We start from the raw sequence: 14,224 nt of genomic DNA on the forward strand, positions 1-14,224 counted from the left end.
GTGAAGCCACAGCAGGTGGGGTGCTGCCGAGCTGAGAGGGGGGACGGCGCTGAGCCCGGCACTGCGGCGTGAATGGGGAGGTGAGTAACGAGCCGCTGGCCCAAGACTGTTCCAAATTAAAAACTCTTTATTTAAACTCTTTCCCATTCCCCTTACTCCCAGCCTGGAGCGATCCTGCTGCTTCACCAGGCCCAGGGGCCGGGCCCAGCACCCGCGCAGCGGGGAGGGGGGAAGCTCACGGGAGCCCTTGGCACGGGGGTCTGCACCCCACGAAGCGGCCCCGGAGCACGCTGCGCCCCACATCCCCGTGCTGCCGCACCCCTGCCCCACAGCAACGGGGCTGCTGAGGGCCTGCGCGTGGCTAACCCCCACCTCAGGCATCGCCGTGCCGAGCAGCGCGGCCCCCCCCACCATAGGGGTGCCCCTCCGGAGGGGAGAGCACGGGGCGCCCCAGTCCCTTCCCGGCCAGCCGGGTGCTGCCGTCATTTGCGCCTGCCGAAGATCGACTTCTTGCTGGGGTTCTTCTCACCCACGCTCAGCCCGATGAGCAGACGCGCCTTCTCGTCCTCCTCCTGCTGCTGGATGGTCCCATCCGATTTGTTCTCCAGCTTCCCCCGGGCCTCCGTGCCCGCCGCCGGCTTCAGGCGTAGCTTCTCTTTGATCACCTGCCCCAGGATTTAGGGGGCTCAGCACCCGACGGCCGCACCCAGGCCCCACGCTCAGCCCGATGAGCAGACGCGCCTTCTCGTCCTCCTCCTGCTGCTGGATGGTCCCATCCGATTTTGTCCTCCGCTTCCCCCGGGCCTCCGTGCCCGCCGCCGGCTTCAGGCGTAGCTTCTCTTTGATGCCCCAGGATTTAGGGGGCTGGGCTTGCCGTCATTTGCGCCTGCCGAAGATCGACTTCTTGCTGGGGTTCTTCTCACCCACGCTCAGCCCGATGAGCAGACGCGCCTTCTCGTCCTCCTCCTGCTGCTGGATGGTCCCATCCGATTTGTTCTCCAGCTTCCCCCGGGCCTCCGTGCCCGCCGCCGGCTTCAGGCGTAGCTTCTCTTTGATCACCTGCCCCAGGATTTAGGGGGCTCAGCACCCCACGGCCGCACCCAGGCTCCTCGGCGTAGGTGAGAGCCTGAGCTGCTGAGCCAGTGCGGCTGCTTCCCGCTCTGGAGAACCTGCCGCCCGCTGCAGGGTTACCACCTCCGTCCTGGGCAGAGCGGCTCCGGCAGCCTCCCTGCGAGCAGGAAGGAGGCACCGCGGGATGGAGTCCCACGTACCTGTGCCACCAGGGCTTTGCGACTGTCCCTCTTCACCGCCATGGCAAAGTCCAGCCACGTCCACGTGTTGTTGTGGTACTCCAGGCACGGCAGCACCAGGTTCAGGTCGCCCCAGTCCACGCTGTTTTTCTCGCCCTGGGTGACAGGGGTGTCAGGCAGCGTGGGATGATGCCCCAGGCCACCCCCCAGCCGGAAGGGCTGTGCCCCCTCCTCAGCATGCCCCGTCCCGCCGGCCCCCCGCACCTTGTAGCTGACGCAGAGTGGCACCTGCGGGATCTTGATGTAGATGAAGGAGTTGTTCATGGCTGCGCGCTCCTTCATCTTGTCGATGTCATCCACGGGATGCTGGGGACAGAGCAGGAGCCATGAGCAGAAGGGAAGGAGAGGGGACACAGCCAGGAACCAGCAGGGAAGGGACAGCTGGGCACTAGGCCATGGCATTGCTTCACCGGGGAGAGGTGAGAGCTGCTCTGGCATGGTGTTAGGAAAATGAGATGCTGCAGGGATCACATCAAGCGTGCAGGTGCTTGGCTGTAAAGGATGCAAATCCTCATGGTGGGAGGGAGCAAGAGAAAACGGACAAGCAAGCAGGGGAGGACATGGCTGCCCAGCCCTGCAGCCGAGGGAAAACAGACTGGCTCCACAGCACGACTCTCCCAGATTCCCCCCTCAAGGCAGCAGCAGGTACCTCAGGTGCTTTTCGGAATGATCTTCTGACCCCTGATGTCCGATTCAGTCCCTGAGCGACTCCCTTCCCAGGGCCCAGCGAGTCATCGGCCACAATCAGCTGCCGCGGCTTCACCACGGGGATCCCTGGGACAAACAGGGTGGGAGGTGGTGGTTGATGTCCGGCTGGGGCTTAGCCGTGACCCAGACCCCTCCCAGCTTCGCTGCTCTCCCCACCGGCTCCCTGCCCACAGGGGAGACCACGAGTCCCTGTTCCTCGACACGTGGCCTGCCTGCAGCAGCCCACAAACACATCCCGGACACGCAGCCAGAGCTGCTCAAGGACATCGCTCGGGTGCCAGGGAGGAGGGTGACCACGAGCCTCTCACCTGTTGTCACCAGCTTGGACTTGTCTTCCTCATCCCCCACCTCCTCCTCCTCCACGTTGCGGCCGGGGAAGAAGAAACCCATCATCCTGTGGAAGAACTGGTGGGTAAGCTGGATGGTGAGGGGTACCACGTTCACCTGCGAGGAGAGAGGCACGTCAGAGCCGGGCACACGCTGCCCGCGCCCCGCGAGGACCCTGCCACCTCCCGGCCCGGCCCTGGCACCTCGAAGTGCTCCTTGATGGAGATGCCTCCCACGGGCGGCCGGACCTTGCTGAAGATCCTCAGTGCCAGCTGCCGGCCGGACTGGCAGGAGCTCTGGGGACGCAGCACCACCTGCAGGGAAGAGGGTGGGTGGCCGGGGTGAGGCCAGGCCACCCTGGCCAGGCCACCCGTGGGTCCCCAGGGTGCAGGGCTGCTCCCCCAGGCTGCCGCTTGCCTTGTACACAGCGTTGGGCAGGAGGTTGTTCATCGTGACCCAGCCCAGTTCCAGCAGATGTTCGGCCGTGTCGTCAGACTTGTTGACCTGCACACACAGACCCATCAGCCCTGTGTGTCCCGGGCCCTGGCTCGGGCGCTGCGGGTGCTACCAGCCGGCTCGGTACCTTGCTGTAGAGGAAGCGTTGGAGCTCCAGCTCGGCTATGCCCAGCTGCCCGTCCTCCTCGGTCAGGCGCCAGCGTGCCTGGGCAAAGTAGAACTCAGTCCGCCGCGCCACGCTCACGTCTTCCGGCTGCTTTCGCAGCTCCATCTTGTTGGCTCGCTGCAGCTGGAAGTCCTTGAAGCACCTGCAGCAGAGAGGGGACCACTGGGACGTGGGAACCCTTGAGTAAGGGGGATACAACGCTGGGGAAGCCAGAGATGGCCCCTACCTGATCAGTATGTTCAGCTCCTCGCTCTCCAGCTGCAGGTCAGCTTTCTCCTGGCTCAGCTGCTGCTGCAGCCTGTGGTTGAGGTCAAGCAGGCTCTCGTTTTTGCTGTCGTCCTGCAGGGACTGAAGGACAGACAACCCTCAGCACCCTCTGCCCCGAAGCAGGGACCCCGGGGAGCCAGGCCCTGCCGGGATGCAGGCTCACCTTCACGTTGGAGTACATCTGCTTCTCCAGCTGCCGGATCTGGGCAACGTGCTGCCTGACGGCCTCTTGCAGGTGTAGGATACTGCTGCGCTGCTCCTCGGGGTTGCTGGAGATTTCCAGCTGGAAGCGGACCCGTTGTTTCTTCTCGCTGTGCTCCTGCACACAGGGATAGGTGAATGTTAGGATTGCCCTGGGTGCAGCGAGTGACACGGTGACCTGAAGCCTCATGGGTACCTTGCGTTTGGGCTCCACATGGAGCAGCAGGTTGTTGACTATGTCAAGGATCATGGCATACTGCGCGGGATTGGTGGAGATCTCCAGGTCGTGGTGGATCAGTGTGAATGTGTCCACAGCTCCTGCAGGGACACACAAAGGGCAAGTGGGGCCTCAGCATGGCCAGAAACGGGATGCATGTGGGGGCCAGCCAGAGATGGAGAGGGATGGGGAATGAGCCAAGGCGGTTACACCGGCTCCAGTAGGCACAGCACGTCCAGCATCATCTGGTGCACTGCCGCGTGGCTGGGGACCCCTCCCGTATGCACCCCTCTGATCACAGCAGGGCCAAGACAGACCATCCCTGGACTTAGCCAGCACCTGTGGGTCAGCCCAGAGCTCTACCCCCTGAGGTACACTGCCTGGATGTACTCACCCTCCTGCTTCTTCAGCAGATCCTCCTTCTCCTGGTTGGCAGGAGTCTCGGGGGGCTTTATCTGCGTAGCCAGCTCAGGGTCAATGTCATGGCTGTAGCTGATATAGTACATGCGGCAGCTGCAGCGAGAGATGATCCTCTGCACCTGCTGGGTCTGCTGGGCTTCTGAGGGCTGGTTCCAGTCTGGGAACAGGCAGGAGGGCCACGGTCAGAGCGCCATGTCCCGGCACGTTGGGGACCCCACGGCGCAGGGCTCAGAGCATCAGCCAGCTCCTGGAGCTGTCTGGGGACAGGCCAGGCGCTCTCAGCTTCACCAGCCTTGGGGTCACACAGGAGCGGGATTGGGGTAGGCACAGCAGCCAGCTCTGTGGGCAGTACCTGTGGTGGTGCTGACCATGCCCCCCACCGCCTGCCCGCTCTCCATCAGCTCCTGCACCGAGTCCAGGCTCCGTTGCCGATGCTCCTCAATATTTTTCACCTGGGGACACAAGGAGGCACCACTGGCTGTCCCTGCTCTCCCTGCCTTGGCCAGGGCACCGTCAGCGCTGCCTGTCCCCCACGCAGCTCACCCATCACAGCCACCCCGAGCTGCTCACCTCCAGCCAGAGCTGCCCGTGCTCCCTCTCGGTGGGGCCGCTCTCCGTCGTGGCGAAGTACTGCATGCCATCCAGCAAGCAGGTCCAGGACGTCTTCTGCTTCAGCGTGTCCCCGTACCAGGCGGGGTGGTGCTGGCACTGCAGCAGCTGGGCCTTCGCGGCGGACACAATCACGCAGCCCTCTGTCTCCGCGCCGCGCAGCACCATCTGCGGGGGGAGAGACCCTGGGGGGCAGACAAGCCCTTCCGGGCCAGGGACGGCCCCTCTCACAGCAAAGCCGTGGGAAGCGGAGAGCGTGGGGATGGGCTGGCTGGCTGAGGGCAGGTACCTGGCAGTTGACCAGCTCGATGAGGCAGTTGCGGTTGTAGATGTCATCGGTTTGGCAGGCGGCGATGCCGCACAGCTGCTCACTAGCCCCCGACTCCTCCTCTGTGAAGACCACGAACTTGTCCGTCTCCTCAATGAGCTTCTGCAGCATGTAGGCCCCTGGGGAAAAAGAAAGGGTCAGCGCGAGGCTGCGAGGGGCTGGCTGGGGGCGACGGGGTGAAGGTAGGCATGGCTTTGGGTTTCCCATTGCTCCCCTCCCTGCTGTGCTCACCCCCCGAGGAGGCTCTCTCAGGACGGCCGCTGATGACGGGAGCGGTCACTCTGGCAGGGACGGAGTGAGCGGAGAGTGGGCCCCGTTTCAGCTTTTTGGCTTGCAGCTGCGTGTCGATCTTCAGCCCCTTCAGGGCCTCGGTGGACAGGTTGCGTTTGAGCACAGCCGCTTTCTTGTAGCCGTCGTAGAGGCCGAAGGCGATGTCCCTGTTGGTGGTGGTCCAGGACGCCCGCAGGTCCACCAGGTGCAGCTGGTGCGTGTGGAAACCATCGTCCCCATCCCGCAGTGGCAGCTCCTAGGCACAGAGGGTCAGAGCCTCAGCACAGCAAAGCCACCCACAGTCCCTGTCCACGGGCTTCACACACAGGGGCTGGGAGCCCTGCCAGTCCCCGGAGGCAGGGCACGGGGACCAGAGCCCGGGGGACCACCCCAGAGCCCTACAGCAGGGACCCATACCAGGGATCCTGTGGCTGGAACAAGGCATCCCTTTGGCCAGGCACTCAGGAGATCAGAGGCCCTGCAGGTCTGTCTCCTCTCCAGCCAAATCCCTCCCCCACTGCACCCAAAAACCAAGGTCCCCTTGTCCCAGGGGGATGCCATCAGGCCAGCGCAGCCTGGGTTACACTTGCCATGCCCCGTGTGTTTGCGGCAGTACCTCCTCAGCCATGCGGTTGCTGTGCCTCTGGTAGGTGAGGGAGGACAGGCTCAGCAGGTGGGTTTTCTTCACCAGGGTGTCGAGCCGGTGGTCAGCGTTCTCATCGCAAGTGGAGGCCATGAGGTGCACGGTGACCTGGCTCAGGTCACTCACCATCTGTGTGATGCTCCATTCCGAAATCAGGCGTCGCATCACCGTGCCGGCTGGGGGACAGGGAGAGGGGGTCAGCCGGGGCCCTGCCCTGCCTGGAAGCACTGCCGGCAGGACCCCCCCTCACCTTGTGGGATGAGCCGCTGGGTGCCGCGAGTGAAGATGTGCCCTTGGCAGCACTCCACCTGGATCCCCCGCTGCTGGGCAAAAGAGGCCCAGTAATGCACCTGTGAGGGAGCAGAAAGCAGAGGCTGAGAGCCCAGCGCAGGCAGAACGGGGAGGTAACACCGGACGCCCACCCCCACGACTTGCCTGCAGCCGGGGGAAGAGCGCAGTATAAGACAGCTGCTTGTAATGCTGCCCCAGCTTCTTCTTAGTGGGTTTCATGTTGTTGAAGAGCTTCCCGCGGCAGATGGGGCGCGTCACGCTGGTCCACGTGGCCCAAAAGTTCTGCATCCAGCGGAGGGTGCTGCTGTAGAGCAGGATCCGGGGCTGGGAGTGCTCTGAGAATACACCCGCTGTCAGCCAGCACCATGGGGCAGGGACACGGCAGCACCCAACCCAGGACCGATAAGGATCACTAAAACCAGCAAGCCCTGTCCCATCCCCCTCGCCCCTGAGGGATCCCCAGGGCGCTGTCACCCACCCTCACTGGGCCGTGTCAGGTCCATCCGGATGGAGAGGTTGAGGTTCTCGGAGCGGAAGGCACGGTAGGAGTCGTACTGCTGCCCCACCGGCACCTCGGGCAGGAACTCGGGGGAGCGCAGCACCACGCCGTGGTGGTCGTGGGGGTTCCCGTGGCACAGCCACCGCAGGTCCAGCGTCGTGCACAGGTCGGGCAGGTGCAGGAAGCAGCAGTCATCATATCTGAATGGGAAAAGAGACCCCGGTTACCCCCCGGCACCGGTGGCAGCCCCCACGCTCCCGGGCCCACACTCACTTGGAGGCCGTCCGGACGTTGATGTCCAGGTTGCCCTTGAAGACGAACTGCCCGGGCTTCCAATGGAAGGAGAGGTGGCTCCACTCCCAGTGCATGTTCTCTGTGGTGTTGTAGGGGTCCTGCAAGGACAAGTGTGGGGAGAGGCAGGCGTGAGCCAGCCCCACGCCGGGCTCTGCTCCCTATCCCGGCAGCACCCACCTCGGTGGCCAGCTGGTGCAGGTTGGCCTGTTCGATGTCCATGTGCCAGTCCCCGTGGAAGAGAAGGCGGCTCTTGTCCCACCAGGGCAATGGGGCGCTGGGGTCCTCTGAGGGCTTGGTGAGGAGATCCACGCACTGGCCGATCAGGGTCCAGGCCGGGTCCCAGCAGGGCCCCCACACGATGGTGTACTGGGAGATCTCAGCTGGGGACACAGAGGTTGGCTCAGCCCTTTGCATGTCCCACGCAGCCCTGTCCCCACCCCGGCACAGAGCCCCCCTGCCCCTCCAGCTCTTACAGTGGAAGTCGTGGTAGAACTGCAAGGGCGGCATGTTCCTCTCCACCGTCGCGTCCCCCCAGGGCAGCCCCAGCTTCAGGACCTGGCGGCGCCGGGAGCAGGCCTGGCCGCACTGCTCGGCTCCGATCAGCCGGCCCGAGAGCTGCCAGTTCCGGATCTCAAAGAGGTAGCGAGGGTAGTCGCGGATCCGCACTGCGGGCAGAGGAAGGGCTGAGAGATGGGGCAGCAAAGGGACACTGCCCTGCTCCCCCACTCTGGGCCACAGCAGGAGCCACTGTCCTGTCACATCTCTGCTCCCTTCCCGCTCCCTCGAACCTCCAAAAATCATTTCCCCTGCTTGGTTACGCATCACGTGGTGCCAGCAGGTCCCTGTCCTGGGACCCCAGGCCATGCAGCCTCCATGCTGTCCTCCATGGGCACCCTCACACGAAGCAACTCACCAAAGAAGCTGCCAACTCTGCCCTTCATCATGCGGCACCACTGGGTGACCATCTCCAGACCCTCAGGGGGGAACGGGCTGACACCATCCAGGTCCCTCATCTGCTCCAACACACGCTCCGTGCCGTGAAAGGACTCATCGGCCATGGCCACCAGCTCCAGGTGGGCCAGGGTCCAGGTGAGGAGGGCCCTCCGCATGGGCGTGTTGGCATAGAGGCGCCGCGAGCGCTGGATGTAGATCTCGATGTTCTTCTTCTCCAGCGAGGCATAGAGCTCCTCGATCTTGCGGGCAGGCAGCAGCTCGCCGTGTTGCTTGCGCAGCGCAGCCACCTTGGTGTCCAGCAGCTGCAAGCGCTTGGCGCTCTCCTTGCTCTCGTCCTTCATCAGCTCGTAGTTGTCTCGTAACTTGACCTCGAAGACGTCGTCCAGGAAGACCCAGGAGAAGTGCGTCACTTTGAGCAGGAGGTCAGGGGGCAGTGCCGTGCTGGCAGGGCGCCTGCGCCGATGCAGACCTTTCAGCCACTTCTGCACGCCCACGGCAGCATCCAGCGTGCGGGAGAAGTCGTACTGGTAGGGGAACTCGATGGTCACGCTGGCAAAGGAGAAGGCCCAGCCGCGGTTGCGGAGGGTGCGCAGGGTGGGGAAGGTGCAGCGGTGCAAGATGACCTCCTCCAGCTCTGGCAGGAGCTTCACCTCCACCTCCTTGAAGCTGAAGATGCTGTGTCCGTCAAAGCCGGCGGCCAGCTCAGGGCAGTAGCCGTGCAGGGCACTGCCATGCCAGCTCACGGAGGTCCTTTCGGCAGCCAGGCTGATGTAGTTGGCTTCGGAGACAAAGGCTGTGAGCTTGGCAGAGCTCAGCTCCAGTGACAGGGACAGAAGTCTTTTGGGGGGGGTCCCATCTGGCTGGAGGGGCCCCGGTGTCTCAGTAGGGGTGGCCGGGTGGGACGCTGGGCTCTCTGAGGGCAGGGAATGAGGCGCCCTGTGGCCAAGGGCGCTCTGCAAGGCTTCGTGGCACTGCAGGGTGGCCAGGGTGTGATGGTACAAGTGCATGTGGTCCGGCGGGCTCCACAGCACCGCCAGCCCCTCACCGCACTGCACCTACAGCAGAGAGAGCGAGCAGGCACCAAGTCACTGCTGGGTCCAGCACAGCACATCCCCATTCTCCTCTCCAGCACCTTTTGGTGCCAGCCAATCCTCTCCCTGCGCCATCCATCCCAATCCCACCAGTACAGGATAAAGCAGAGACCCGAGGCCCACACCAACCTCCAGGGAGCGGATGCTGCTGTGGTAGGTGACGGAGAGCATGGAGAGGTTGGCCACCGGGTTGGGGATGGCAGGAGCTTTGCAGCACGGCTGCATCTTCTCCGTGATGCTCTTCACCAAGGCCAGCACCATGCCCTGGACGCTGACCGTGCAGCTCTCAGCACTCCCCAGGACGGTCAGCGTGTCCAGCCGCAGCTCCAGGGCGCCTAGAGAGACGGCACGTCAGTGCTGGAGGCACGGAGGAGGCACACCACGACATGCCAGGTTCCTCTGACAGCAGGCCTGTTCCAGGACAGCCATCTGGGATCAGCCTGGATGCCACTTACCCACCAGGGCTGAGAGCGTGAAAAGGTTCACATCCTCCACCTTCAGATCCACCTTCCAGAGCAGCCCCCAGGCCTCGCTTGAGGCAGAGGGCGGCTGCTTGGCAAGCTCAGCTCCACTGGGCCGTGGGCAGAACAGGGGCAGGACCCTGGCCAGGCACTCGGTGCAGGTGTCCGACGACTCCACTTGCAAACCCCGGATGGTGCAGTCCAGGAAGAGCGTGTCCGACTGGGCGCTGGACGTGCCCAGGGGCTGGTTGTAGCTGCCCTGCAGGACAAACAGGACGATCAGTCTCAGGCTGCAGGACGTCCCCATGCCTCCACGAGTCCCCGTGCTGCCTGCATGGGGTTCCAGATGGGCAGCCCGCCCCCTGAGAGCCACCCCTCGCCCCCTCGGCTCGCCCCTCACCTGCAGGTTGAAGGAGTCGAGGATGAGGGCTTCTCCCCACACGTGCATGTTGGGGGGATGCGGGGCACGCTGGATGTGCGAGTCGTTGCCCACGCGCCAGCAGAGGTGGTCCACGGCCAGCACCACTCGCTGGTGCACGCTCTGTGGTCGCAGGTGCTGGTAGTCTGTGGACAGAGAGGAGGGGGTGAGTGCAGCCACGGCTCGCTGCTGCCTGCTCTGCTGCCCCTGAACAGGGGCAACCCAGACCCAACCAGGCAGGGGTCCACAGCCCCTGGCCAGACACAGACATGGGCAAGCACAGAGGCGGCACGGCCCTCCCCATTCCCGTCCTGGTGCCTCTCTGGCAGAGCCACCAAACCCCCAGAAGAGCCCAGCAGCCACCCTGGTGCCAGCTGCCAGCCCGCACCTGCAGAGACGGAGTTGAAGCCCAAGGCGAAGGGCGGCGTGTCCCCCAGCTGCACTGACACATTGACGTTGGACAGCGAGGCACACAGGATGATGGGCGCTATGATTTGGGGATAGCTCCTGCAGGGGACAAGCAGGGACGGGCTGTTACTGGGGCGCTGCCTGCCACAGAGCCTGGCAGGGAGCAGGCCCAGAGGGACGCCCTCTCCGCAGGGACCCTCCAACTGCCCACCGCCCTCTGTACCAGCCTCCCCGTCCCAGGGGCTGTGCACAGGGCAGAGAAGGTGCTGTGTGCCTGAGCACCCTGCCAGAGGGCGGCAGGCAAGAGGAAACAAGCTGCGATACCAGCAGCTGCGCTGAGGCTGACTTTACCTTCCCTTGTGCCCTTGGTTGGGGATAGGCACCGCCTGGCACCTGTATTCCTGTGCCAACAGGCCCAGCCAGTGCGAAAACTCTTGGTGGCGGTAGTGGATGATGCAGGTATTGAGCAGCACAGCAGCCGAGAGGTCAATGGCTGTGACCTAGAGCAGGGAGAGGGCAGGGTGGCAAAAAGCTCGTGCCAGGAGCCAAACCAGCCCCCCCCTCCCCGCCCAGGGGACAGGACCGTGCCCAGCGCCCGCTCACCTGCACGCTGGTCTTCAGGGAGTTGAGGCACACGATGCGCTGGCGGCTCTGGGACAGGAGAAGGCCATCTGGGGAGAGAGAGGAGCAGAAGTGAGGGGTGGCGGAGGGCGGTGACGGCAGCCCTGTCCCACAGGTGTCCTCCTGGCTACTTGCCCTCCAGCTGGAGGTCTACACTCATTTGGTCCAGGTCTGAGGTGGGCGTGAAGTTGCGCAGCGGGATCTGTTCCTCTTCACGCTGATATAGAAACTGCAGCAGCTTCAGGCTCCAGGTGAGGTGCCTGTGAGAAGCAGGGAGTCACTGCCAGAAGGGAACTGCACCGTCATGTCCTTCATCTCCCCATCCCTCATCCCCAGCTGACCGGCACGCTGGCACGGACAAAGACACCAGCCAGTGCCCAGCTGCAGCCCAGCCCAGCGCTCTCATCCCATCAGCAGAGGATCCCATCAGGCTGTCCTACTGGAGGACTAGCTCACGTGCCTTTCTCCTTCCCCAAGAGCCTGGCCCCAGGCCAAGCTCAGTCCTTCCCACTGGGGTGGGATCTAGGACTCACTCTCTGCGGTCTGGCAGAGCAAGGGACGAGCAGGGAATGGCACAGCTGTCCCCAGGTCCCTGTCCCCAGTGCTGATCGGGGCTAGGACAGCCTCCCCCTCCACCTGCCTCCTTACCTCTTCTGGCTGTTCATAGACAGCACCACGCTGGTGTTCTCCAGCTTCACCTCCACCCTCCCGGGGATGAGCTGCAGCGTGTCCCTGCTCAGCAGAGACAGGGACTTCAGGGGCTCCCCGGGGCCTGGAGAGGGACACACAAGAGTCACCGGAAGGCTCTTGCCCAAACCCCCACGGCCCCGCAGTGGGAGGGAGCGATGGCACAGCCAAATCCCTCTGGCTCCGGTGCAAGTTGGGGGCTGCCAGCCCCTGCCCTGCCCAGAGCTTGTCCCTGTCCCCATCCCTGACCTGAGCTGTGCTGTTCCCCCGCGCTGCTGCGCTGGGCCCTGCCAGCGACGCGGTGCAGCAGCGGGCTGCAGAAGAGCCCTTCGTGCAGCTCTGCCTGCAGGGTCCAGACGCGCAGCCTGACGCCCACCAGCCGCCGCTTGCTGCTGATCTCCAGTGAGAGGGAGAGCGCCAGGGCCAGCTCCGCCAGGCAGGTGTCATCCTGTACCAGGACACGGGCAAGGAGTGCACGGGGAGTCACCCAACTCCCTGCCGGTGGATGCTGCGGGTGAAGCGCTGGGCACAGCACGGAGCCCAGAGCCTTGCAGGAGCCTTGCAACATCGCCCAGCCTCGGGGACGGGCTGGAACAGGTCCTCGGGGTGTCCCAAAGAGCCAGTGCCCAGGCCCGAAGTGTTGAATTTCTCCCTTCCCCAGCACTCACCAGCTGGCTGCTCCGGAGCACTTTGCTGTTCACCTTTGTCAGGCTCACCTCGCAGGTCAGGCTGGGGAGAGCAGAGAACAGATGGAGGCTGCGGGCCCTGCTGCCTCCGAAGCAAGCCCCTGCCCTCCCTTTTCTGTGGGACACAGGGACCCCAGGTCCCGGCTCCAAGTCCTCCCAAAAGCAGAGCACACCCTAACTCTGTGCACAGCGCAGCGACTTGTAATTTGGAGAACACACAACTTGAGCTTCCCGTGAAGGGAAAAGGGACCAGACCAGCCTCGGAGGAGGTTAATGTGTCACATCACAGGTGACATGGGATGCTGCCGAGTGGGATGGAGCAAGGTGAGACACCAGGGAGCCTGGCTGGGGTCAGAGGAGCCTCCCTGCCCCCTGGGACCCAGGGCCAGGCTGGGGGAGCAGAGCAGCACACGAGCACAGCGTTACCTCTTCCCGTCGCCATTCAGGAGGAGACGGGTCTTGCTGGCCTGGATGTGCCAGAGAGACTCCGAGGTGGCCACGTGCAGAACGATGATGTTGATGAGGCGAGACACCAGGGAGCCTGGCTGGGGTCAGAGGAGCCTCCCTGCCCCCTGGGACCCAGGGCCAGGCTGGGGGAGCAGAGCAGCACACGAGCACAGCGTTACCTCTTCCCGTCGCCATTCAGGAGGAGACGGGTCTTGCTGGCCTGGATGTGCCAGAGAGACTCCGAGGTGGCCACGTGCAGAACGATGATGTTGATGGAGTCCACGTGGATGGAAAAGAGCTGGGGGGAAGGTGCTGCTGTGAGGGATGTCTGACAGCAGCGCAGCCCACAGCAGCCTCTCACCAAGCCAGTGTCTCACCTGGCTTAGGAGCCTCAGCAGGGAGGGTTTAAGAGTCAGGTCTGCTCTGCTTTCGTTTCCATCAGCTTCTCCGGGAGCCTCTGGGATGGACGGCTGGAACCCAGGGCCCTTCTGGAGATCGGTGCGGATTCGCACCTCACCAAAACACAGCTCAAAGTAGCGTCTGCAGAAGAACAGCACGGGCAACTCTTACAAGAGCTTGCACATGGCACACCTGGCCCCATCGCCAGGGATGTCCCCTCGCCCTGGGGACACGCAGGACCGGCACAAGAGCATCTGCACGACACTGCCACCCTGAAGAAGGGTGCTTCACTCCCACACAGAGCAGACCGTGGGGAAACAGGCACTGCAGAAAGGTGTAAAGGCAGCAGAACCACAGTCAGTGGGGCCAGGGATGAGCCAGACCCCCCAAAGAGAGCAGGGAGGGAGCTGGGGTGGGGGTACGTACGGCAGCTCCCGGCTCAGTTTACTGGAGATCCAGACGTTGTCGATCTCCTGCAAGGACGCACAGGTAGGTCAGAGAAAAAAACAACTTGGTTCTGCGTTGTGATGCTCATCCCGGTGTTCCTGCTCTGCTCCCAATGCCTGGCATCATGCGGGGAGAATCGGGGAGCATCCAAAAACCCCAAGTTTGGCCATGGGAGGAAGGGCCTGGCACCAGCTATGGGGCTGCGCGACAGGAGCTCGGCTGCAGGGACTTGCTGCCAGCCTGGAAGTGACGGCAGTGTCCTGCCTGCCCTCGTCTGCCTGCGACCACCCCTCGCCCGGGTACCCACCACAGTCTGCTGCTCCCGCTGGAACTTGAGGCTGATGTTCTGGGCCCAGAAGAAGCCAAAGGAGCCGATCTTCAGCTCCGCGTGAAGCTTCTGCCGGCACCAGGTGACGGCCAGGCGACACGCCAGCCACCTGCGGGGACAGGCGGAAGGCTAGGGTCAGCCTCCCCGCTGGGCGCTGGGACCCTCTTTGCCCTTCGAGCGCCAGCTCCAGCACCCACAGCTGGACGGGGGCTCCCTGGGCAGAGGCCTGTCGCCACGGGTGCCCCAAGCTGGGGCAGACACGCTGCAGGGT

General features: G+C 64.0%; 2 protein-coding genes across 2 annotated transcripts in view; both read right to left on the reverse strand.

Annotated features, from left to right (window-relative positions):
- LOC103898094 (sperm-associated antigen 5) overlaps positions 1 to 486 on the reverse strand; it is a 15,041-nt gene extending 14,555 nt beyond the window's left edge. The window contains exon 1 of the mRNA XM_019471760.1: positions 373 to 486. Within this exon, the coding sequence (XP_019327305.1) occupies positions 373 to 486 (114 nt within the window). The remainder of the gene's footprint in view (positions 1 to 372) is intronic.
- A 390-nt stretch (positions 487 to 876) lies between these two features.
- KIAA0100 (KIAA0100 ortholog) overlaps positions 877 to 14,224 on the reverse strand; it is a 14,725-nt gene continuing 1,377 nt past the window's right edge. Inside the window, exons 2-39 of the mRNA XM_009278304.1 lie at positions 13,933 to 14,062; positions 13,605 to 13,651; positions 13,157 to 13,319; positions 12,959 to 13,077; positions 12,315 to 12,375; positions 11,896 to 12,094; positions 11,608 to 11,731; positions 11,095 to 11,219; positions 10,942 to 11,009; positions 10,690 to 10,838; positions 10,319 to 10,437; positions 9,913 to 10,076; positions 9,507 to 9,771; positions 9,181 to 9,386; positions 7,920 to 9,015; positions 7,480 to 7,671; positions 7,184 to 7,386; positions 6,986 to 7,104; positions 6,692 to 6,912; positions 6,358 to 6,548; positions 6,173 to 6,272; positions 5,896 to 6,098; positions 5,241 to 5,535; positions 4,971 to 5,128; positions 4,643 to 4,849; positions 4,425 to 4,524; positions 4,047 to 4,229; positions 3,632 to 3,753; positions 3,398 to 3,553; positions 3,194 to 3,315; positions 2,929 to 3,109; positions 2,763 to 2,849; positions 2,549 to 2,659; positions 2,327 to 2,462; positions 1,960 to 2,084; positions 1,515 to 1,616; positions 1,272 to 1,406; positions 877 to 1,059 (exon numbers count right to left, since the gene is read on the reverse strand). Coding sequence (XP_009276579.1) covers positions 877 to 1,059; positions 1,272 to 1,406; positions 1,515 to 1,616; positions 1,960 to 2,084; positions 2,327 to 2,462; positions 2,549 to 2,659; positions 2,763 to 2,849; positions 2,929 to 3,109; positions 3,194 to 3,315; positions 3,398 to 3,553; positions 3,632 to 3,753; positions 4,047 to 4,229; positions 4,425 to 4,524; positions 4,643 to 4,849; positions 4,971 to 5,128; positions 5,241 to 5,535; positions 5,896 to 6,098; positions 6,173 to 6,272; positions 6,358 to 6,548; positions 6,692 to 6,912; positions 6,986 to 7,104; positions 7,184 to 7,386; positions 7,480 to 7,671; positions 7,920 to 9,015; positions 9,181 to 9,386; positions 9,507 to 9,771; positions 9,913 to 10,076; positions 10,319 to 10,437; positions 10,690 to 10,838; positions 10,942 to 11,009; positions 11,095 to 11,219; positions 11,608 to 11,731; positions 11,896 to 12,094; positions 12,315 to 12,375; positions 12,959 to 13,077; positions 13,157 to 13,319; positions 13,605 to 13,651; positions 13,933 to 14,062 — 6,667 coding nt within the window. The remainder of the gene's footprint in view (positions 1,060 to 1,271; positions 1,407 to 1,514; positions 1,617 to 1,959; positions 2,085 to 2,326; positions 2,463 to 2,548; positions 2,660 to 2,762; positions 2,850 to 2,928; positions 3,110 to 3,193; positions 3,316 to 3,397; positions 3,554 to 3,631; positions 3,754 to 4,046; positions 4,230 to 4,424; positions 4,525 to 4,642; positions 4,850 to 4,970; positions 5,129 to 5,240; positions 5,536 to 5,895; positions 6,099 to 6,172; positions 6,273 to 6,357; positions 6,549 to 6,691; positions 6,913 to 6,985; positions 7,105 to 7,183; positions 7,387 to 7,479; positions 7,672 to 7,919; positions 9,016 to 9,180; positions 9,387 to 9,506; positions 9,772 to 9,912; positions 10,077 to 10,318; positions 10,438 to 10,689; positions 10,839 to 10,941; positions 11,010 to 11,094; positions 11,220 to 11,607; positions 11,732 to 11,895; positions 12,095 to 12,314; positions 12,376 to 12,958; positions 13,078 to 13,156; positions 13,320 to 13,604; positions 13,652 to 13,932; positions 14,063 to 14,224) is intronic.

Source organism: Aptenodytes forsteri, unplaced genomic scaffold (genome assembly GCF_000699145.1).
Source record: "Aptenodytes forsteri isolate BGI_AS27 unplaced genomic scaffold, ASM69914v1 Scaffold66, whole genome shotgun sequence".
Taxonomy (NCBI): Eukaryota; Metazoa; Chordata; class Aves; order Sphenisciformes; family Spheniscidae; genus Aptenodytes; species Aptenodytes forsteri.